This window comes from Apteryx mantelli, chromosome 1 (assembly GCF_036417845.1).
Source record: "Apteryx mantelli isolate bAptMan1 chromosome 1, bAptMan1.hap1, whole genome shotgun sequence".
Lineage (NCBI taxonomy): Eukaryota > Metazoa > Chordata > Aves > Apterygiformes > Apterygidae > Apteryx > Apteryx mantelli.
Genome location: NC_089978.1, coordinates 141,696,126 through 141,721,993, shown reverse-complemented (window position 1 = coordinate 141,721,993; position 25,868 = coordinate 141,696,126). Strand labels below are relative to the sequence as shown.

General features: G+C 37.3%; 1 protein-coding gene across 10 annotated transcripts in view; it reads right to left on the bottom strand.

The window, feature by feature from the left end:
- LRP6 (LDL receptor related protein 6) overlaps positions 1 to 25,868 on the bottom strand; it is a 145,133-nt gene that overhangs the window by 78,707 nt on the left and 40,558 nt on the right. Inside the window, exons 1-2 of one of the 10 annotated variants that reach the window (XM_067304868.1) lie at positions 23,420 to 23,453; positions 16,193 to 16,254 (exon numbers count right to left, since the gene is read on the bottom strand). The exons of 5 other annotated variants lie outside the window; for them this stretch is intronic. Coding sequence is in view for 2 of the 5 variants with exons in the window: in XM_067304846.1 (XP_067160947.1) it covers positions 6,387 to 6,412 (26 nt within the window). In the remaining 3 variants the exon portion in view is untranslated. Of the gene's footprint in view, positions 1 to 2,257; positions 2,280 to 6,386; positions 6,426 to 16,192; positions 16,255 to 23,419; positions 23,544 to 25,868 lie in introns of those variants that run through there. 4 more of the 10 variants (XM_067304861.1, XM_067304875.1, XM_067304846.1 and 1 more) reach the window with 4 other exon arrangements.

Below are 25,868 nucleotides of genomic sequence, written 5' to 3'. Positions count from 1 at the left end.
AAAATCATGTTCAATAAATATGCGATTGGCTATCTGAAATAGTTCTCGACTTTGGAAAAAGAAATGTTCACTGACCTTCAGGAACCTGCAGACTTTACAAATGGACATTTCAAAAAAGCAAGAGTTTAAGCATCCACAGAAACTTCTTGAGGAAGATTCACAGAGTCATAGAAAGATTTTGCAAAATTCAGGAAATACTTTTAGTCCTCCAAATAAGCAAAACAATGCACATAGCCAATTGACTATAGAGATGACTTCATAAAAGAGAGGGAGAGATAACCCTTTAGGATATGATCCAGATAATTGCGAGAGATGCTCTTTGCTAGCTGAGAACTGTACTCATTTGTAAGAGCTTGTCTCTATGAATAAGTAAGCGTAGATATTAGTCGAACATTATTTTCAGAGTTCGCTACAATAACTTCTTATGTTAACACTCAGAACACACAAGTGATTTCTGTGCAAGTTCACTTACCCAATGCTGATTTTAAGCTGCCTGGGTAACATCACTCTTGCATGTGCTAACAGCAGCTACACGGGGAACAAGTGTGAAGTAACTCGGGAGCTATTAACATCCTAATGCTCTGAACTTCCCTGCCCTAAACTTCCTGTTTATAGGAGCCTAATATACTAAGCTTCTTTACCTTAAACTTCCTGCATATAGGAGACCACAGGCTCCTACCAAAGCCACAGCTTCTCATTTCAGCGAGGCACAACTGGCTCAGAACTGCTTGTCTTAAACACACACATTGGTACATATACTGGACAGGAATCAAACAAAACTTATTTTACTGAAAAGCAAGTCTTTTATTCCACTCATCTCAAAAGCCCAAATCATCAGCATGTCTAGCAAATGACTAAACAACCTAAACACACTCAAAATGCATGGCAGAAGCAGCTGTGGACCTAGCTGCAGCTTTGCAGACTTCACCCCGTGCTACCCTCAGGATCCCAGCCTGCAGGTAAGGGCGGCAGGCCTGGCAGGAGAGCTGGCAGACTTCATGGGTGCCTGCACCTCAGCTGACAGCAATTCACCGCCCAGAATATTAATGCTCAGACTGCCAAAACTAGAGATAAGAAATTCCATATCTATGTATGTCTACCACACACAAAAAAAAGAGTCTACTGAAACACATATTTTGTAGAAGCATACATATACTTTTCCCAGTATATCCTATATTAATTCCTCAAGAGGAATAAGCTATCCTGGTAAAAGTACTTTTCTGCAAATAACTGCATGCATCCTAGGACTTCTAGCAGTATACATATTAGGCAAAGACCTACCCATAGTCAACACTGCAGAATTATATTTTCCACTCTAGACCTGGCTTTAGTTTCCTATTCAGTTTATCTAGCAAGAGAAGGAAAAGTATATATCACACCATCCTTTTTTTGGAATTAATTTCTATGATAGTTCACTTCTATTTATTTTATTTTTTTAATGAGTGATTAAACCCAAATACTGCTATTCTGAAAAGGAGAAAACCTGTGATGAAGTGATCACAAGCTGACACTTTGTTTCTAGCTCAGTATCAGTAATATAGTATAAAACTAGAATAGGATTTTTAGGAATGGTCTTCACGCACTGTAAAAATAGTATTTTTGGAAAAATACTGAAAGTCATTTCAAGAGGTCAACGTGGAAGCACAAGCTTGCATGATATTCTCTCACTTCCTATACAGAAGGAAATGACTGAATATGCAAAAGTACCTCTAACCCATCACGCGGGCTGTTTTAAGGTATTCTAGTTTAAAGAATACACTGGGCAACATGGCAAGAAAAACACAGACGAGAGGTTGCTTTTCATTTTCACCCAGACTTGTCTGAGAATCCATGGGAAATAACATTTGACTTAACTGGAAACCACACACGGATGCACTGCAGAATCACATGAATACTGCTGTCCTTTTGGTCACAGATCCCCAGGAATTAGCCAAAGAGAAAGAGGTTCTTTAAAAAACAAGCAGAAGCTATTTTTGCTGAGTGCTCACAAAAGCAGAATTTCAATTGTTTGAGCAGGTGGAAAGGTCTCTTGCTTCTTGAACCTGCAAATTAACCTTTCCTATTTGCAGACACAAAAGGTCTAACAACATGCCTTCCACAGTTATGAAACAGAAGCCATTTTTTAGTTTATTATACAGTAAGCAGGAAATAAAGCTTGTTGGAACTTAGCAGCATTTAAAAAAAAAAAACTGAAACAACAATATTCCCAGTTTAAGCCAAATGAATACAGAAACAAACAATTTCTTCTCTCTGTTACCTATTTAACACCATTACTAGACTCTAGCTGACTGCAAGATGGAAGTGAAAACGCAGATGTGCTTTAGAGTGCCTCCGCCAGCTCTCTGTACAGGAATCATTCCAGATGTAATGCAGCAGACCCTGCAAAGTTCAGACTGCTTTCAGTAGCAGGTAAACCAACAGAAAACTAAAACTAAATTAAGATAAGGGGAGATGGACAAATTGACAGAAGTAAAACTCTTTCCTTTAAGCTACCTTAGTTTTTCAACTGTAACAAGAAAATAGCAGAGGAAAGCAAACCAGCTGACAGTTTCGACTTTCAAGAAACCTTTGTCACAGTGTCTTGACAGCGGCTAGGTAAGAAACCGAGCCAGCATTGTGTGCTGCTGCTGGCTAATTCCTCGGAGCTGAGGAGTCTCACAAAGGTCTGCTTCATTCAGTGTGAGCATTGCTCAAGAGCAGGCTGACAAATGACTTTTTAAGACCATGTTAAAAGGTACAGCTCCATGCACTTGGGAACTGAACAAAATGCTGAGAACAGCAGGTATAAAAGAATAATAAGCTACATTTAAACTGCTAGTGGTGGAGAGCAGTGAGAAATAACGCTAGGATTACTGCTCACCATCTTTACAAGACAAATTTGAAGTCTTCTGTAAATGAAAAATAATGTTTCTTTTAAATGACATGTATTAAAAATACAAACATTTTCCAAAATTTGCACTGTAAATATTTAGTTTGTAAATGAATTTAGAATTCTGTAATTTTAAAGAGCCTTGGGCTGAAACTAGACACATAAGTCAGCTGCTACCATGAATTTTTCAGTGCCTTGCTTTGACATACAAGGATCTTTTCAGTTAAGTCATAATCAAACTTCTTTCTTCTTTCAACAAAAACTGGGAGAATTTTTCTCCTTATCTCTTTACACATCCTGGAATACAATAAACTTTGAGAAAGCTTTTTGTCTCAAAAATTTTAAATGGAACAGTGGATTTTCCCAGTTTTCCCCATCTTTGTATCCTAAATTGAAGCCCCAGGAACATACCCGCATCTGGCTCCAAGGCAGGAGAGCGCAGTCATAAGTCCAGGTCACATCGTCTAGCTCATGAGGATGAGAGGGAGAAATCTGTAATTTGGCATGCTGTGCTGTTTCTTTCAAGCAAAGCTATAGTCATCCCACTGTACATCACTATGCAATATTTCGAACCTTGGACTGCACAAATGTACTACAAAGCTACATAAACCATGTTTGCACTGGACAGAATTCGCTGGTATAACTATCCCAGCAATCCTTACTGTAGACACAGCTTAAAGCAGTAACAGTTTTTATTCAAGACCTAGTCACTTACTTTATTCTCTGTTTTACTGGGTTAGGTTTTGGCCCAATCAATTCCCTGAAACAGCTCACCATATCATCAAGTGAATACCTGCGCTAAAAGACGGGTGGGTGGGATGGCATAGCCAGGAACAAGGGGAGCAAGGAGGAATTAGATTAGCTTAAAAACTGTCGTGGAGATGCACAGTCTTCTATCAGCTGAAACTGTGGAACTGCGTGTTCAGTACCATGAGATCCTTTTGCAATTCTTCTCATTGAGATTTTCCATCATTCTAAGTCTTTCATCAGTAAAACATCCCCTTGCTATTCAGATCCTCCTTCAGTACACTATTGCCAACTTGACCATTTTTATGTTCTCGATTCCTGATTCCTGATCCTGTTAAGAAATTCTGATGGATTTAATGCTCTACCAGACCAAGTTGGCTCTTACCAATCGTATTATATTTCTAGCAGCCTGCTAATTATTTCTTCCTAGTTTCTATCACATCATTTGGTATGGAAATCAGGCTTACTTACATGTAACCATCATGATTTGGATCTTTTTTATGAATTGATAATGCCATTTAGCAGTTCAGTAAATTTACAGTGCAGTTCCTGTCCTTGCAATTTGTTTATCAATTCATTGGTATGGAAACCAACCTGATGCTCTCTATAAGGAATATGCAGGCAAAAAATTCATTCATTTCAGCTTTTTCTGAAATGGCTTTATTTGCCTTGAATGCTTTTTTTTTCTTCTTCTTCTATACTTTGATCATCCACTGGACTCACTAAATTGCTTACTCTGCTGTAAGAAAGCAACATACAGTAATTAGTCTTTTCATACTATAAAATTACCAAACATAAGGCCTTATTTTTAACTCATCAAAAGCTACATGATGTTCATGAGGGGGGAAAAAAACAAAAATAAAAAATGGGGAGAAGGGGATATCACTCTACAGAGGGCAAAAGAGCAGAAATAATAAAGGGAATCAATTTAATTAACGTACAGGCCACATTAGAGTAAAGATTTACTCAGACTCCTAATTCTTGAAATATAAAGCCAGTTGGACTTAGCTCTTACTGGGAGGAGGGAACGTTTTCATAGAGAATGTAGAAAGACCTGCTAAATGTGATCTGAATGAAGGCCAAAGGCTTCACATTCAGATGAAACACAAATCCCTTCATTTTCATATTGAATATATTTTTAAGTAACTGAGATTTTCAGAGACTTGACTCAATTTTTTTCTAGGTTACAAATTGCAATAAAGAGAGAAAGACTGCTTTTGCTTTTCCATTCCTAGTTTAAAACAGCTACACGTCAAATACTCACAGCTTCAACTTCTACTGAAAAAAGTGGCTCTGCTTTCTATTCTGCCACTGCATTTCTAGTATTTATGCAGCTGGAATGCTGAAGTTAAAATCAGTTTAAATAGCTTCAAATCCAAGCCATTATCATTTCACCCTACAAGCTCCTCGCAGGTCACTCACCTGCTCTTCCAGTGAGAGCCAGTGAGACGAATCATGCACACTGCATACAAATCACTGCTGGCACAGAGAGGCAGCCAAGGGAAAACAAATCCAAGTATTCCCTGCTACACGCACACACACCGCTCTGCTCCCCAAGCACAGGCCTCACTTGCAAGACGTTTTCTAACAAGGAACAAAGAAAATCTCTACCAAACTACACTAAAGAGGAGAAAACTGAGTATGCTTCCAATCACAGGAAAGTGTGTCACTTCCAAAATTTCAGCTCAACCTTGAATTGCTCAGGAGATAAAATACTGATTATTTGCCACCAGTTCATAGAATTTAAAATAATCATACTAAATGTCACTAAAAAAAAGGGGGGGGCTATTTCTAACTCTACTACAGCATTATGTTTTGCATCTGGAAAAAGATAAATAGCATGAAAAAAAATTATCTTTTCAATAATCTAACTCGATAAAACCACAAGTTCTAAAACTAAGCTGGCTACTGGGAGGGGGAAACAAGTACTATAGAAATGATACAAAGGATATACTGATATACATTTTGGGAAGAGGAAAGGTAATTGGCAACAGTTTGAGAAACTATTACACATACAAACAGCATCTACAGATCACACATCTTATTTGAAAAATCAAAGTTATTTGAACCTAAACCCATCATCATTCCAAGCAGACAATGTTCATATATTACTCAAAATATTAAGTTTACTTCCTAGATATAACATAATAATCAAATGTTCAATGAACGTGATTACGACATTCTCTTGCGGACACTTAAGATTCCTTCTAGGTTCTTGGTAAAAAGCACCTAATGTATAATTACATGCAGTGTTTGTTATCAACAGTAGTACACTACACTCTGAAGTTACGGATTCAGATTGTGTGGATTTCTCCCCACAGATCATTAAGGAACATTTCATTTTCCTTAAAGGGAAAGAAGGGTAAAGTTTTCAGCAGTATTCTTCCTGTGAAACACCAATGTTAACAAAACTAGAAAATAAGACTCCAGCAATATTTTGCTTATTTAAAGTTATCACCTTGCTTTCCTGCCCAGTAAGTGTTAGAGGGATAAAGCTCATCCAATTATTTGCAGTTGCATGAGAGCTTTTGTCACATACCCAAGACAGCAGGCTGACACTTTTCCACCTCTCTCCCACCTCTCTCTCAATGCAGAAGGTAGACAGTTAAGTAACTGATGCAGAAGGGACCATCAGAAAGCAATTAATGAACTACTCCTTTCCTTACACCTACTGGCTGGCCACTTTACCTATCCACTACTCAACATATTCTGCAGAGAATATAAGCATATTCTGCAGAGAAGTATTTCTCCATTTTTTCTCGCCTCTCACCTCACAGATGCACAGTCTCCAAGCATCTCAAGCAGGCTAGCTACTGCCACCCATGAAGGAAGGGCAAGCACCTCCCTCAGCTCAGGAGACACCATCTGGCCCAGTTCTGGTGAAGCAAGGATGATCTTCCTTGCACAGCACCGCACGCAAGGGGGCAAAGGAAGGGCAAGCAAGTCCCACTTGCTCTTTTACCTCCCAGAAGCCTTCTAAAGAGGGGGAAAAAGAGGTGTCAGTGATAAGACAACAGGAGAAAAATGCACAGACATCTTCAGAAGTGCCAGTATAGTTCTGGGTCTGGAGCAGCCCACCTAGGCAAATCCTGTCAGCTTCTAATGCTGTTTTTGAAATTTGACATTTTACTTAGAGTCTGCCTCACCGATTCCAAAACCCAGCCAAACCCAACATTATATGACACAGTTCAGAAGAATGCAACACTAGAAGGTATTAAGCAGAGTGAAACCATGCAAACATAACACAGGCTGTTAGATTCAAAACCTTTCCCACAGAGGATAATCATTTGAGTGGTTGCACTGAAAAAAACTCATAAGGTTATTTTAGAATTATTTTAACAAAACAATAAAAACATTCTTTGTATTTAACTTACAAAACCAGATGTCATGGTAAACAAAATACTAACCACGTATAAAGTAAATTATATGCTAATACATGTAAAACAAGCATAAGAAATAAACCTCAAAAACAAATAGACACCTCTTCTATATCTATATCGTGAATTTACAGTCCAGTACTTTAAAGACTCACTTTCAGGTATGAGAGATCCTTCTAGCATACAATTGCATTATATTAGAAAACTGCGAGTCTCTCAACTCAGCTATAAAATGCTTCAATGTTTTCTTCGTAGGAACACAAAATAGCAACTTTATACAGGTGATTTAATCTGACATATAATAACATTTGTTGCTGTATTGTCACTGGCTACATTTCATTTGTTAAAAGTCCTCAGAAAGAGGGAACATTAATCTTCAGCATAGCAAAGGCCAACACACACAGGTATAGAAGGTATCTTTTACAGCTATGAGCCAGTGGAAGAAATCTGCTTAATAAAACCGAGCAGCACAGAGGGACTGCCAGCACTAACCCTGCTTGAATGGGTTACAAGGGGCAGGGTGGAAGTTTTAGAGCAAGTGCCTTTTTCCCTTCTTCCCTACCCTGTACTTTAAGCCTTTTAAAGAGGGAGGGAGGGAGGAAGGAAGGAAAAGAAAGAGAAAGAAAGAAAGAGAAAGAAAGTCACAGCTTGTTCAAAAAAAAAAATTCCTGTTACATTTGAATTTTTAGTAATTTTGCAGTTACTCAGTGCAATGATGGTTAATTCATTTTATGAGCATAATATATACACACATTATAATTTATCTTTCAGAATAGCATGTTGATGACAACAACATTATTGATTGTTATCAAAGGAGAGAGAGAAGAGTCACTCTCCCACATTCAGCAGGACGTAAGTCAAAGCAATACATGAAAAATCATTTTTGCCTGTACATACACATTTATCATTGTTGCAAACAGATTTTTAGTTTTGATTTTGCTCTAGGGCCAAAGTTATTGTTTCATTCAACAGAAATCCAACACATTCAGCTAACTTTAGAATAAATATTTGGAAGACTACTTTAAAACGCAAGAACAATCGGAGGGAAAACTGAGAAGTTCAGGCCTGGAATGCTGTAAACCTGCAAAGCACAGTGCCACAAAAGAGCAAGTGATGCATGTGGTGATATACAGCTGGGAACAGCACTGCTATTATATCCTGAAGCTGCTAATGGTTTTCCTCTTCTAAACTATCCAGTGCTGTGATGGTCTCTTACCTTCGTGTTTCCATCATACTTTGTAGGTTTCTCCTTATTAAAGCAAGACTGATAACAATCATCTGCATCATTTTGCAACCCACCTTTTGACCCAGCCCCTCCTCGGCATGAAGGACAGTGCAACTCAGTTTGTAAGTGAAAACCTAACAGACTGGATACCGAGCAAGGTAAGTGGTGAGCGTGCTCTGGTCTGAGTTATAAACAGCTTGGTCAAAACCTGACATGCCGACTGGGAACATTATAAAATTAGAGTGGACAAAAGACTCTTTGAGAGTTTTTGTATCAGCTGCTACATACTGTTACTTCATACATGGAAGCCAGTGTACTAGAGGATGTACAAACATTTAGCACAGAAAAGGCCTGTAACCCTTTATAGTCTAAATTCATGGCCACAGCCAATAGGTGGATGGAAGAAACAGTTGAAGCCACAGAAGAAAAAAACAAAACAAGATAACGATAGAAGGGAGCAGTCCCAGGGACATGTGTGCACAGAAAGTTTGGCTCCTTCCTCACGGCTGTGCCAGCCTTGAATAGGTTTCACAGCAGAACCGAATACAACTACAACAGCAGTTTTAGATACTTTGGCAGAAGTTGGCACTAGTTACAAAACCTTCAACGGAGCAAAAGCACAGAGGAGCTTGTAGTAATATTGGAACAATGTGCAGCAAAGCCCAAGTGAAGAAAACCTGGCAGCTGCTGCGGATCTTGTCTTAAATCTAAGCCCAATGTGCTGAAACATTACAAACTGGGAATCCAGATATGAAGGAGGCTGTCTTGAAGATATTGCACAGAACAACACGCAAATCTTGCCAAAATTACCTAAATAATTTATCTGAAGTGAGGAACAATAAACAGAAATCTGTAGATTCGGCAGCAAATTCAGAAAGTTAAAGTATCCTGATACAACCACCACATCAGCGCAATTGCACTTCTAGAGTAGGCTATAGCTAAACAGAAACAACATCGATTTAATGATTAGTAACTATAATGAGTAATTAAAGCCACACAAAAATTGCATTTAAACTAATTCACAGACTAATATGTAAACTCAGGCCATATTCTGACCTATGGTCTTTACACTAGATAAGATCTACTATTCTCTAATATACAAGTGTTGATTTCCAGGGGTGGAAATGCAATGCATGAAAGTGCTGTTTTCAGCTACCACACTATCCTGTTCTCTCTGACCACTGATATACAACTTGGCGGGTTTCAGTCTTGTATTTGGTGTTGTTTCCACTACAGGAACTGTGCTAGTGGGAAACCTGAAAGGATAAAAATTTTCCGTCAGGCTTTGGAACAGAAGCATTCTCCAAGAAGGAATTTCTTGCCACATAAATTGCCTGTATTAGAGTCCTCCCACTATTCACATTGCAACTTATATCCCTATCACACCCAGAGTTTTTATTTTTTTCTCTAACACTATTCCTCTGCAGTATTACTTAACTATAACTTCAGTTCCTTAAGATTTCTCGATTTGACCAAAGGCTCCATCCATTCTCCATTAGCCTGAAATTAGGTCTGCAGAACAACTTTGTATCACACTGTTTAATAAACACTGCAGCATGGTCATGCTAGCGTATGTGTGTGTATTATATATATATATATTTTTTTTAAAAGGAAGATGCATTTCTACTCCAAAACTCTTTAAAAAGGACATTTTACAACCTTTAGGGTGAAAAAGATGGGGGCAGAGAGATAGCTCCATTAATAATGACAGTACTGAACATGACTGCTGACAGCTTGAGACTCGTGTCCAAGCCATGCATAACTTACAGTTTTACTTTATATGGTTTCTGTCCCAAGGCAAAACACGATTAATTCATCTAGGTTTTGGTTTTTCTTTAAGCTTATATTATCCATCAAAATGCAGTAACATGTTCATTCAACCCAACCCCTCAAAGTTTTGCACTAGACAGCATTCATAATAAAATATAAAAAAGTAAAATTCCAGATTAGGTATGTGTATGTATATATTATTTATTACTTTTTTTTCCCTACAGGCATTGAAGGGACCCAGCAAATTTCAAGTGCAACATAATTTTTGAAGATTATCTGAATGCATATACTTCCAAACAGTTTGATTTTGCTCTGAATTTAATTTCTTCCTTTCATATCAGGTCCAATTTAGCCTGTCCATTCCATGGTCTGCTTCAGATAACAATACTTTCTTTTGTTATAAGTCACGAACAGTAATCTCTTCATGCTTGTTATCCAATTTTACCAAAGGCTTTTATCTGCTTTATTGACAATTACTGTTGAACTACCCTCTTCTGAATTGAACTGTAACAGAATGAATCTCCAGTTATATAAATGAAAAAAAAAAAAGTATAGGACTACCACTGAAGACAAAAATATGTTTGGAAAAGAGGTGTATGAAGACATTCAAATAAAATGACAGAGTTGTATTAACTGTAAACAAAAGTGATAGCAATGGTAAGGCTTTCCCCCAAGTACGTGAGAAATATAGATAGTAATTGTATTCAGGGGAGTCTCAACTCTTCATAACCTTGCTTTTGTGGGGGTTTTTCATTTTTGTTTTTTATTTTGTGGACTGTACCGTGAAGCTGCCAAAACAGCTTGGCTTTGCACACTGATACATAGTGAGCAGGGAAAAAACACGTACAGAGCAGAGACGCCTGTGATTCAATGGCATGTGCTATTGACAGCTTGATAGAATCAGGACAATCACACGAAAGGAATAACTAGGCAGGAAGGATGTATTCTGTTACTTGAGTAAGGAAACAAATGCTTAGTTATCACAACTTGCCTAATTAACAATCCAAGAAATAAGGCATTGAACTTTTTTGCAGCATGGGAAAAGAAAATGGACTTGCCAGTGTTAGTAGAGAAATAGCTTAGCTGCTGAATTTACTTCTAACTAACTCCCTTTCTACATCAATAACAATGCCATTCCTTAATTTGCAATTCATAATTTTGAAGAAAGGGGACTCTTAAGATATTTTTTTCACTTCTATTCTAATTATCTAATGTCTTCAGGATCAACTGAATGAGCCGATACAATTACCTGATGAAGAACAACTACAGGTAAACCAAGATTCATTCTGTAACTGAGTTTTTTAATAGTCTTGTTCTAGGATAGGAATATAAGCTATTCTTCACAATGCTGTGTACAGTTCTCTGTGCTCAGGGAAGAAGCTGAAGTTCCAAGTAATACATAGAATTACAAGTTTGTGCATATTAATGGTTGTATTACTGCCTTATGACTTCTAGTAGAAAATTTTTCTCTACACAGAACCCCCCAGTGCTCCGTTTCATAGGGCTGCAATGCCTAACAGAAGACTTTCTGAATTTGCTTCGGAAACGAATGCTGTAACAACTATGAGGACTACTATTAAGAAAGAAAAAAAAGAAAGAGTATAAGGCTTCAACTTGCTTCACAGGTAAAACCACTCTTTTAATGGAGTTGAAATACAAAGACACTTATCATCAGTTTTATCAGTAATGACCACAGGAGCCTAAAGCATGCGCAGTTCAGTCTTGTGTTACTGAATCAAGGTCGATGTCTATTAGGAAGCCTCCAAGGCTGGAACTTTTACCAAGCTCTGGTTTCTTGAATTGGTACAGGACAGAGAGATGACCTTTTTGCTCAATCTTTTACACCCACACTAAGGATCTGTCCAATATACTCACAGAAAACATGCCAGTAGGCAACAGTTACAAAACTGAAAATCAGTTTAGTAGCTTTGAAATAGATTGTTTGTGAAAACAATAATTAGCATTCCTAGCTGAAAAACAGAATCTACAACTAAGGCTATACAGCTCAACCACCATGTGAAGCTAGAACTTCTGCCAAGGCTAAGGAACACCATCTTTCCTCAGCTGCTCTCTTCCTGCCTCCGGAAAAAAAGAAAAAAAAAAAAAAGAGTTATTTTTCAGCCAAATTTTGTTCTCTATGTCCTTCCTTATCCCCCTCCTTCCCTCCCAGCACCTTTAAGAGAGATTTTTTAAGAGAGTAGGAGAAATTTTGTTTGTCTGGATGACAAAGGCAAGCATTATTCCTACCTTTTGCGTAGGCAATGCGCAGTGTAACTACACAAACTATAGCAGTCAGGATGAAGAAGAGTTGACAAAGGAGTGAGAACTGGGGCTGCAGAAAGGGCAACACTCCCTTTTAGCAGCAATGCCAAGTGAAAGTGTTTCGCTCTCATCTCTGCCTTGCTATAATCAATGAAACAAAACCAAAGTTTACAAACTAACACTGAAGCGGAGCAACACTTGAAAGTAAAGTTTCAGGTAACGCTTGAAACTGAAAGATCTACCTGTCTAGATCTTTCACAGGACAATGTGAAGGTCACAACAACTAGAAATTCTTAATTGTTTTACTGGCTTACAGCTAGCTAGTGTTCTATGGCTGTAAGGGAGCTGGAAACTTGGAGGCTCCAAGTATGCCAATCCGGACGTCAGTCTGCTGAAAAGCTGTCAAAACAAATCTTTCCACAAAACATGTCCATTTTGATGGATCAGCTTTTTTCTAGAAAAATAACTTGTCAGATAATTCCACACCAAATTTAATTCACTGAAAACCCTTTAATAAAGGTCTTTGCTCTTACTTCACCTTTTAATGTAGTTTATATAATTCATCTTCTCAAACCAGGAAGACAGATCAGCATCTCTGTTTCTTTATAAACAGTTCAGCAGCACATTAGCACCAGGTTTTTGCATTTGGGCTTGCAGCTTTGGACAGGAGAGCTTTTACCACAAACATTCTTCAGTCTGCCTCATCTACCCCCTCACCCCTCCCCAATCCTACCCAAATGTGTTTATAACTATTCTAGGTTTTGAAACACATTTTTTGCTTTTTTCCTTCTAACTTGTCTAAACTGTTTGATAAACAATACCGTTAAAATGAATGTGCAACAGGGCAGCTGCTGCTTCATGTTTTAAAACAATCACAAAAGGTAGCAACAGCATTGGCCTCGGCCCGAGCTATTCAGACAAACAATTTCAGTCCCTCTTCCAGCAGGCATCTGAAAGAGGAGGAGGAGGAAAAAGACAGAACACAGAGAACAACACTGGGCTCACAAAACATCTAAATATCATCAAATGTTTTGAAAAAAAGAGATAGGTTTTACCAGACAGACATAACATTAAGGAAGAAACCTATGGTATGCATAGTAACTTGCCAAACATTTCTTTCAAAAACTGAGGAAGAATCAGAAACAAAATCCTCAGTCATCCATCTTTTAAAATAATGTGGCAGTGAGTAGCACGCAGTGAGCAGTATATTTGCTCAGGGATATATAAGTCATTGATTCCTCCCAACTACAGCGAGAAGGCAGACTACCACTACTGAAACTCTGCCTTTTTAGACATATTACAGCACTTGAGTATGTGATGCTTTTGTTAAGTTACACGCTTATGGCTATTGTCAATTCATGGCATAAAAACCTCAACTAAATCTTGACATAACCATTCCTTTCCCTTAAGAAGTAAGCTTTGCTAGCTAAGATGATGCAACCCAACCATATTGTTTTTATTCCACACACTAATCTTTCTTGTGTAAAACACCTGTTGACATTTTAAGAAGAATGACTACACAGTCTGGATGCCTATTACTTTATATCATGGTCTGATTTGCTTCTAAACATCAGAGTTAAGCTTTCATTACTCCAAGGGTTACATATAGAAACCCGCCTTTTGGGAGAGCTCCTATTTATCTATGCAGTTATGTTCTGGTCATATAAGTGGTTTGACAGGTTTTAACTTTAAATTAAATACCATCTGACCCTGAACTAAAATATCCAGTTGCTAGGTTTCCTGCCTCCATACTACCACCTTTCCCCAGGCTACATTTAGACCTTTATTATATTGAAAACTCACAGCTCTTGCCCTTACAGATGACAAACCATCAATTAAATGCTCCCCTAAGCAATTGCCTATTTTAGAGTTTGTGCAATATTGTGATTTTTAAATTATCATCTATAGTCCTAAACAGAGCACAAATATTTTCCCTATAAACAGGGCCACATATACTCCACAACAACCACCTTTATGTTCTAGAACACAAATAACTTTCTGTAGAAATAAATATCTTCTTCTAACCACAGAGCTCTTACCGTGGTCTTGTTCAGAAAACATGTATAGTTATGTAACAGAGCCCAGCCTTATGACTCACAGCACTACCCTACCGTCACAGACCCCATGTAACATACCACGGCTTGCTCAACAGCAGTGCCTGGGGAGGTTTCTCAACACTACAAGGGGACAAACCCAAAACATCAGCTGTTTGGCTGAAACCATTTTTTGCCATCTCCAGAAAAGGTCAGGAATCTCAGAACACACAAGACCCACACTTTGCACTGCTTAAAGCCACCATTTCCAAATTGCCCTAAGTCAGACCTGAACCTATGGGGTAGACCCTACAGCCCACGCACAGCAGATGCGCCCCATCATAGGGGAGCTGCCTGGTCATTTTGCTATAGCGTATGTTTAGCTTTCTCACGGTAACCTTGAAAAATCACTACAGCACTGGAAAGACAATTTTATAACTGAACACACATAGTGCTAGCCTTAAAACATCCATCCAATGGATGATATTTTTCTTCTGGCAGTGACAAAACCTTGTCTCTGGATCATTTAACTTACTTCTACTGACTAGTTTTGCCTACTTTTATAGCTCTGAAGACACAGAAGGGCAAACAGAAGAACCGCTTCTCTAAATAAACTCACCAATGTGCTATGAAACATGTCAAGAGTGACACAGAGACTAAAGGCTAAAAAAGCTGAGGAGCACTTGACAAACCAATTGGCAAAACAAAAGTTTGGTTCCTTTTATGACATGCAAAGTCAACTCAACTACTTCTTATAAGAGTAGTAGTAGTAAAATATTTTGGGTATGCATAAATGGTAGAAAGGAGAAAAACAGAGCTTGGCCTTCCCACACTTTTGCTGAAGATGTTTTAAGTCACATTTTCCTCACTAAAAGTCATTTTTTATTTAAATTAAAACCTCTTCTCTCTTTCCACTCCACTCTCAAATCTTCCCAAATTAATTGTTTCTAGTGCTAGAGGTTAACTAACTTAAAAATCAGTCAAACCTATCAAGAAGAGACGAAGACTAAAACAAAATTGGATTCTGAAAGAACTCACAGAACTCTTCTATGATTAAACTTCAGTTACCCTTGTTGAAGAGCAGCTCTGCCCCAAACCAAAATACTACCCATACCGACTACTGTCTCTGAATTCGCTGTCTGGCTGCAGAAAATTTAGGTTTCTGAGAAGGACTTCAAACATCTCAAATTCTAAAATGGGTAATAAATCTACCCATGAAAAAAGGTCTTGGCTACATAAGACACTTCAGCACTGAAAGAAAATTGGGCACGGCCATTCTTGTCAACAGTTTCTACTGCTGAAATATTGAAAAAGGTGTTGTAATCAAATTAACAGGGCATGCAAATTGCATAACTCGGCCTAAAAATGCCTAGGTGGAGATTCCACCATACCTTAAATTACCACTTTATTAACTTACATGATTTCTTATCATTGCACAGACACACAACTACCTTGGACTGTACATATTTTGCCTCCAATCTTTTCACTGTTGGCTCCCTGAATGCAAGGATTGCCCACACCATTTTGTAATTTTGAAGAATAAACTTTGTTTTAAAAGACTGACAATTCTGCAGTCAGCCACACAACTGAAAGCCCCAAACTATCTTTGTTAAAATTAATACCCAGCTCTCAATGGTATTGAAAAAAGAAAATAGATGCCAGCACTTCGTGACATCACAATTCCAGAGGGACAGTCTCAAAAGGAAGAAACAAGTCATGTAACTTCTTCAAAGTCAGTCATAAAAAGGCTAACTGTTCCCATAGATTTTTCTTATTGTTTCTAAAAAAGGAGCCAGAACTTTTCCATCAGAAAAACATTTGTCAAGCAGTCAGTGAACACATTTGACAAGCTATGTCTCACACACTTTATATAAACTTTTTGGCCATGGTCACACCAAAGGACACTTACCTACAGGCTACAGAGAATGATGAAAACAGTAAGTTTCCTGGTCCACCAGAACAAGGTGTTTGCTGAGAAGATACAAGTGCAAGAGAAACACACTCTTGAAAATAGCCACTCATTATATTATTATCAAGCATAGAATTACTCTGATACTTGTTCTCATTACCTACCTAGTACATTTTTCAAATTCTCAGCAAAGCTTCATTTTATTAAGCAGATCTGGCATATAGTTAAATAGGGCAGAGCAGTCATCCCTTACACTGTTTCAAATATAGCTTTAGTCTTTCCTTAGCTAACAGAAAAATACACATATTAAGTTTACTTGTATCCTTTACAAGTAAACTTGTATCCTAAACATGTAAACAATTCTTTTTCTCAAGAGAAGGAATCTGAAGTTAATATTCAGCAGTTACTGAAACAAAGTTTTACATAGCACCTATGTCCTGCAACAGGAAACAGAATCATTTAAGTGCGGACACTGGAATGCCCCTAACCGTCTCTGCGCAAAAGCACTGTTCTTTACCTAAATAACATCCTCAATACTGTTATCACAAAATAGCTATTAATACTGTGACTTTATCTTTCTTAGCTTCATGGTCTACCACAACAAGGAAGCCTGAAAAAAACAGGTAATTCATAGGGCAGATTCGTAAGATTATCTTTAAGATGCTTTGGAAAACAGAACTTCAGGAAAAAATAAATAAATAAAAGCCACAGCACAATAGGCTATGTTTAACATTTGCATTACATATGTTCCCTCAAAAAACTGAATGTAAAGCATACTTTGAAACCTGAAAGCTTTAGTCTGGAAAGTGGATAATGTACATTTGGGGGGAAGGGAGAGAAAGAAAGGCACAATTAGATAATTTAGAGACATATAATTTCTAAAAAGACTGTCACCTTCTTGCACTTCCCAAGAAGTACTTACTTCCAACTATCCTTTTTAATGCAGAAGTTTTACTGAGTACAACTATTTTCAGAATACTTCTAACTTTTCAATAAATAAAAATAATTTTTTATATTTCCTTTCACAGATTTACTTTATAGCTAACTGGCTCTGCAAATGAAAGAATTTGCAGAAAAGATATATATTTTTTCTCCTTATTTGAGCAGGTAATTGGGAATTCAGGGATGACAATCAAACAAACAAACTCAGGCTTGGAATTAACAATAGAAGAGTCTTATGCCAAATCATTCATGAGCAGGAGCCTAAGGTTAGATTTCTTAACCCACACTGTGACAAGCAGCACTCAAATCAAAGTTTAAGTATCAAGTAACTACCATGAATGACCTTCTACTTCATTTCAGAAATGTTGTACTTTAAGCCCGTTCAATTTTTCAAGGTTGTTTCTTTCTTTTAGTCTGTTCTTAAATATAGGACTTCTGCTACTATGTCAAAGAGCTGCCAGGCAGCTTTTTCCAGTATGACATGTTTTATTTCTCATTTTCCTAAAGTTACTTCTCACAGTATGTACTTCTTTGCAAAGAAAGGACCATATGAAGTTTCTCTCTCCTTCATCTTTTCATCCTTCCAAAAATATTAATAGCTACTTCAATCCCTTAGCTACGGAACCACAAACTGATACATATTCAAAGTCCTGCAAAATATTAAGTAAATTTTTAATTTTGAATGAGTAACCTTGTCAAGATCAACAGAACAGTCACATGTAACATATTTAAGAGGGTCACCAGACAAGATCTGGAATCTGGAAGACTTACACCTGAACAGAAATAAAGTTTTCTGCAAACTCCATTCAGTTTTTAATAGGACAACTTCTGTAACAGATCCTAGGCACTTCCTATTTGTAAGTCTTTTGATAGACGTAACATTAATATTTACACTGGTGAACTCAGCACATAACTAAATATGCACACACCCACCCATACACATTGCTGTCAAGATTAAGCTAGACAGTCAGACTGTGGAGACTCAAAAAAACCCAAGAAAAAGTGGTGGGGAAGGATATACAAATATGGTGGACTACACTGTGTAAAGTCACACCTCTTCAAGTTTTTAGCTGAGGTTAGGTATTTCTAGGATGCCACACATGACAAATTCTCCAAGGGAACTTTTAAAATGTGTTCATGAAGGCATCAAAGGGGATGGGTGAGGTGCTTTGGGAGATTTTACAAACTGTACAGGCGGGGAAAGATCCCAAAGCATGCAAATACACTGTCTGTCTCTCTCTCTCTTTTTTTTTTGGGGGGGGGGGAGGTGTGTGTGTTTTGGACAGTTATAGAGGAACTAATCCCTTCACAGCCACCAATGAGAAATTCAGCTCATAAGATTTCAACTTTAGATTATTAGCAGTTGTTTGCATAATGTCAGGCTTCAAAAGGAGAAGAGTGACAGAGACAAAGAACTTAAATAGGAACCAGAGCTCTAAAATCTCAGTCTTCCCACTCTGTTCCAGGGGTGGCCCTTTGGCATCTACAATCCTATTCTCACTGAAGAAAATGGGAAGACTTCTGTCACATTATGCAGTATTTGTACAGCCCTTGGAAACCATAAAGCCTATCAAAATTCAAAAATCACTGAGCCTTTCTCCCAGTCATTGATTGGCTCCAGCTCAGGTATGTCCTGCTGGACATTCAGAAGCCGATGCACAAAAATCTGCTATTCTCTTCTGACCTAGATTTTCCTTTTTTAACCTTCATTAGCTCAATAGCTGTGCGAGATCAGCAGATAGCACCTATTTTTTTATGAAGCTGGCACAGGAAGAAGGCATAACTGGCAACAGCATGGAAATGGGCCACGGTTTAAAGGATATCTGCTCCAGAGCTGGGAACTCAGGACTGGGAGCAAAGAGCTCCTCTCTGTTTCAGTTATCAACATGACCACCCTTCAGCTACGTAAACAGTGGGCTAAATGCTCAGGTTACATAAACTGATGAAATTTTAATGAAGCTAAAACAAATATGTCAATATAAAGGACTCTGTTTAAGAACTCCAGTTTGCCAAGTCTCATTTCTGTTTTGAAACAGAAATTTTTATGCAAGATGATGATTCTTCTCTAGTTTTTAAGTAACAAATTTCTGTCAAACCTCAAGAACACATTGTACTTTCATGCTTTCATAGCATCAGTCTCTTTAAATCCAAATTTGGTTTGTAGCTATAAATTGTTGATTAGGACTATATAATTTATTTAATTCTAAAGCTTTTAGTGGTTATGAACAGCGATCAGACCTTTACTAAAACAAATCTCTGATTTCACTATTGACTATTTAGCCAAGCAGTTATGAGTCTGCCAGCACAGTGATGAGTGCTGGCTTGAACATCACATTTAGAAATCATTCTCCTCAATCAAACAACTCTAGCTTTATGTATGTCTAGAGGCCAATAGAAATTCTCAGTCAGAATCTCCAAAGATCGTTTCTGGTCACAATAAGCACGTTATTAAACAGTGTTTTAAATAGTGTGTCAGACCATCACAATAAAACAACAAATTGTTTAATCAGGAAAGCATAGTAAAATCAACACACAAAACCCTTGCTTTCCACACAGTTAACAGAACATTTGGGTGAGATATTATATAATCAGGTAAAGCAGCAGTTCACCACTTTATTCAAATTGTTAAGAGTATTTAGGCTAGATTTTCAATAATTGGGGAAAATAATTAGTAACATACATATAAGCACTACACAAAAATACTTTGACATACACACATGAACACACAACTCTGGATCATTACCAACTATTTGAGCTCCACCATATTATACATGTTTGTAGTAAGAACTACATGAGTTTTGTTTTACACATCTGAAAGTGTTCTTCCAGGATCTTCTTACAGTCTGAGACTTACTGGAGCCAGTAACTTTATTAAATCACATATACATCCCGAGTAATATTTTTTCCCCCTTAATTTTTACCTCATCCTATCAGACTTACATGTAGATCTAAACATGCATTTTGGAGAGAATTCTTACAAAAATAGGTCCACAAGAAAAAAGCATGCTGAAAATAACAATAATTAAAAAGCATCTTTTATTTGAGCTTACTCAGAAGATTCTCTACAGTTTAACCTGAAAGGAGAACATTGGCATAAAATAGTTTTATTCTATAAACAAATGCATTTTTAGTGGTAAGAGAACCTTCTACTCAACAACCGAAGATATTTCAATGCATCACTACAATACACAGCAAGAGAAGCATATCACCACTTAATAATTTGCAAGACAGATTGTTAAAATTTATCCTAAAATTAAAGAAATCTGCCAGAGCTGAGAAATAAATAAATAGATTTATTTAGAAAGAAACCTCTCTGACTTAACAGTGCTCTTAGTTGCATAATCTCCTATCTTTACCACTTCTTGCTTGAAGTGACAGAGAAAACTTAATACAAGTGATACTTCCTGCTGAAACATGGAATTAAGATGTAGAAGTGAGAAGCAACAAGGTTCCCATGAGAAATGAAAATGTAAAGTACGTTAGACAACCTTGGGGAAAGAAAGGAGTGGGGGGGAAAGAGGGACTCAGAACGGATGCTGATAATTTTAAAGAGGAGAACAGTATTAAAAGTACTTTAATTAAAAAGTATTGAAGTCCAGAAAATATATTACTATTCTTTATATTACTCCTCATCAATCCAAGGAAAAAATATTTCCATGTTTATGGCTTTGGTGTTTGTTTTTTTTTTAATATTTTAAGGTACAATTAGCATATTTTAAGCATAAGATACAATTAACCATACACAGACATCACAAATATGTATTACATATACATTCTCACCCACACATATGCATTTAAAGCACACATTTTAAAATCTATTGTGTTATTGTGGAGTAACATCACTGGTCCATCTGAAGTAGCTCAGCTCCCATAGAGAATGCTTGGGTTTTTTTCTTGCTGCGTTATTATGGAACACCTACAACTACCAGATGTTTTAAAAGCAGCTTAGAAGGGGGCACCCACTACCAAAGAAGTGTACAGACTGGAAATTCACCATGTAGGCTACAACAGAGGCTGATACAGCAGAAGTAAAAATAATAATTTTTTTCCATCTGTCAGGCAGAAATCAAAAGCACTGATGTTTGCTTTGCTCAGCTCATTTTCAGTTCTTTCATACACAGATCCTAAAACAGTAGAATTGAACCACTTTGCATATAGACCCAGCTACAGTCCTGGCATACTAACTGTAATTTCTGAGCCATCTTCTCCTATCCTGGGGTCACCATACAAATACCATAAATCCTTGTTTAGATATTTTATTAGGACTACTCAAAATTTATGTCCCCGTAGATCCTCCTTTCTTAATAGTTCCATTTGAAATAGTATGTGTCCCATATCCTCTGTACAGTGTATTATACCATTACCTTTTATCTGAACATTTTACAGAGAAGACTGTATTGAAATATTCTCCACAGGGGTAGTCTCATTTTTTCCAGCAACGTGGCCAAGTAAAGATGGCTCTTCTACAGACCTTAATTTTTTTTGTGTGTTAATCATGCTGAACTTCCACGCAGCTGAGCACTATGATTTTTTTTTAAATAAACAATCTGCACTTTAAAGAATGTGATCAGTCTGTTTTAAAACACGCTAACTAGTGAATTTATCAGCTATTTGCAAGAAATGACTGATAAATCAATCCTTTTCATCAGCAAAATAACCCCCAAAAACTTCCTTCAAAGGAACAAAATGCTGCCCAAAGGAACAAATCCAAGTTTCTGCTCCATTTTCTACAATACAAATCAAAAACTTTAGTCAGAGAAACATTTTAGTCCCCAAAAAGTAGATTACCAGCTTTAGAAAAGAAGAAAAAAAAATCCAAGCTTTATCTTGATTTCAAATTAAGAAAAAATAAAAAACTCTTTTCTCTAGTACTTGTCCTTCCATCTCCACACCCCACAACTCCATGAAAAAGCAGGCTCATTATCATAAGACAAGAAAGCACTACCCTCCTCTGCTGTAACTAAGGCTGAGGCTAGGCTACCTGATATACTTCTGCTGTATGTTACAAACACGCTGGTCGGGTGTATAACGTGGTGGTCAATATATTGCAGCAAAAACTTTGAATATAAACTCAGCTTATGGCAGAAAGCGCGTTTTTACCAGCGAAGCTTATTTCTAAAGGGAAGAAGAGCAGGGGCAGCATGAACAGAGAAAGTTTAAAATACATTGGAATGAGCTGTATCAGCAAAAACATAGTTTTGCCAATAATGTTCTCCTTTACGTAGGTCTGGTTTTAACACACACTACCTGTAAGGCTCATCACAGTTTCCAGAAAACTCTAAAATATCCTGCCTTGAAGTAGTAAAGAGACTACAAACAAATCTTTTCTTTAAGATGAAGTATAAAAATAAATTTCTTACAGCAATTTCCAATTATTAAGCTGGGCCAGTTCCAGTTGTTTTCCAGAGCAATTAAAAGCTTTCTCTCCACTAAAAATCTAATAAGATGTCATGGATTCTAAATTGATGATTTCCTGATAAACACCTCCAAGTTGGACAAGTAATATTTTGGAGGGGGAGGGGAGATTATTTCTTTCGTTTTACCGCCTCGCCTCAGAAATAGCATGGATGTTCTTTAAAAGCCACCGCACTACTCTAACAATATTACTACTTTGAACTTCTTAAGCAAGAGCATAAAATGAACTATATATCAGATTACAACCCTCTTTGGTGAATTAACTTTGCCCCCTTTGACTCCCTGTTAACAGTTATTAAAAGTTGTCTCAGGGTAATTTTAAAACATGTTTGTTCAAACACCTTTAAAAATTAACATGTTATCCAGTAATGGTTACCAGAAATTTAAAATCATGATTTAAAATATAGCTTTCCCTATTTTCACTCAGCATAAAGTTTCATTCAAAATGTTGTTAATAAAAACTTGTTTGTTCACAAAATTTTTAAAATGTGTCTTCATCGTCTAGACTTGGATGCTAGTTATAATTGTAATGACTGAAAATGCAGATAAACAGAAGCATGCCCAATGACTCATCACCAGAGACTATTCATGAAGACCAGAAATTACTACCTCTGTTTAAATACTTAGTTCTAACTCACTAAACAAATACTGCAAGGAAACATCAAGTATGCATCATTTTTTACCAAATTCTTATTGCCGTTATCACCGCAGCAATGAGGTACACATTAAGGGACAGGTTGAATAATCCTCTTCAGAAGTGTCTTTAATAATAGTCAATAGACTATCACTCAACATACCATATTCACGTGCCTCAGAGGAAGAACTCCACAACCCAACACACAAAGTGAAAAAAGAAAACAATGGACTTACTGTTTTGACAGACGAACTCTGCAGTGCTTCAAGACCTTACAAGTTCACTCAAAGTGAAGTTGGCAGAAAGGAAAGCAGAGTCCTCAGCTGATCCAGTCTGCAGTCTTGCTTGCTAGCCCAAGCACTGAATGAAGGTGGTAGGGAAGAAAGGGTATTTTCAAACTTGCCTAGAGCTAAAAGCATCTACAACTTTAAGGTACCTGAGTCTATAAGAAAAACATTCCTTTTCCAAAAGTCAATTCTGTGCATTTGAGTTTGATTCCTAACAAGCCAATCTCTATCTCCTTCCACAAGGAGAAAATTTGATAAAATGTCTGAAAAATAAGAAAAATAACATAGTGAATATATTCCTCTGAGTTCCCGGCAACCTCTGGCAGTAGGCTGAGGACAGACAGTTAATGGCAGTAATATCTAAAACCAGCACAGCAAGATTTACAAGAGAGGTCACCTCTCCAAGCCTTAACTCTGTTTTAAATATGTGGGTTTCTGGTTACTTTCTGGTTACCTTCCTTCTCCTCCCTCAGACAGGGACAGAAGAGAGAAGGAGAAAGAAATGAACTTTGGGAGCTGTGCAAAATGATAGCACCTTCACAATGCAGCATCTAACCACACGGAAATATTCTAATGACAGACTGGAAACCAGCATTGCATGAACAGATCTCAAACCACGCAAAGTCTTGTAAAAGAACTCTTCAAAACAAATAGATATTCAATGAGATTAAAAGCAATTGAAACTTAAAAAGAGTTTTACCCAATGAGTTATTACAGTATGTGAACAGTGCCCAATCTTCTTGGTCCCACAAGCCACAAAGAAAGATCTTCATATGACCAAGACCCAAAAAGCAAACCCCTTATACTTCAGAAGGAGAGGGAGAGATCTGGGAGTAGTTCACTGGCAGAAGATGACAAGGACGTGTCAGATGCCATGCTAGCCTGTTGCAGGATGAAGCTGTGCTTGGTATGCTGGCAGGCTTTGAATAACACAGGATTCTTGGCCTAGGCAATCTTTTCTGAATTATATTCTCCTACGCCTGGGGTTTCAGATCACTCAACAGTCCCTGTGCTAGGATCATCCTACCATTAGCAACATTGGTGCTGCATTTTAGATCTTTTAAGTGTTGCATGCAACTTGAGAGCCAGGGCAAGCCACTAGCGTAATCAGGACAACCTGTGCAACACTATTGCAACTTTTCAGGTTAGCTTCATTAGCTTTAAGTCACCAGAAAGTATGTTTTTGTTTGTTTAATCTCCTAGCTGTTGTCAGAATTTAGACTAATTTTTTTCCTCTCCGAACAACAAATGTTCATTTGGTCTAAAAGAGACAGATCCAACAGCCTCAACATTCTAACAGTGAAATTAATGCAAAACTAACAAACCTATAAAACAGTGCAGTATTTGCAACCAACAACATCTTCTGATAAATGGAGCTTGCTAATATGAAAAAAAATTAAATACAGCTATAAAGCTACATCTGAGCACTGCAGCAGTTTGCAGGTTTCAAATTAGCTTAAAACTTGCACATAAACTCATCTACTAACCTTAAAAAACTCCTTAATGAACAGGCCAAGCTATACACCAAATGCTAAACACAGTGCACTAATCTGCTGCCTGTGAAATATGTCAGTATCAGCAGGAGCACCAGAAAAACTTTCAGCCGGAAGCAATCTGCTCAAGGGAGCTGGCATATGGCAAGAGAAGCCATGAAGCAAAACCTCCAGTTATTTGCACTGTTTTTGGAGTTTGCATGTAAGGTGCCATTTTGTATAACATTGACTTGTATGCAAACATAAGAAATCTTTGATTGCAGACTTACAGAAATTCTCAATTTTTCATCATTAAAATAATGCTTTTTGCCAGTCAAAGATACTGTAACTTATTAGAACTATTTGCCTTTTCTTATATTGTTTTATAACATGCACTACTCAACAACAACAAAAAAAGTTTCATGGAATCTGTATGTACTGTATATGACGTGCAGATGTAAGGCCTGTACTACAACTGCAAGAATTCATTGTGCTTTACATGCTTAGATACAAGTTTCCAGCTTAAAAAAAAAAGTATTCCCTGGAAAGCTTTTAAATGAAAAATAAGAGAAATCTTTCAGGGAAGGTGTTAAATCTGAATCTGCTTCCCAACATGCAAACTATTCCATCCAGAAATCAACTTAAACTGTCATAAAAGTGTTGTAGCTCTTTGTACTCTAATTCTATTCATTAACTGAAAACCTTTACAACCTGAAAGCTTAACAAGAGTTTAACAATTAAGGTAACTCTATAGACTCACTTCATTTAAAACATGTCCTGAAAAGTAAGCAATTAGTCAGCACTTCTAGATGTATTGTTCAACACAAGAAGAAATTTTAAGTGCCTCCTAGAAGTGAGAAAAACCAGTTCATTTTGATAGTAGTGCTTATAAAGAAAGCTGATCAAGTTGTCTACAGGGTAATTTG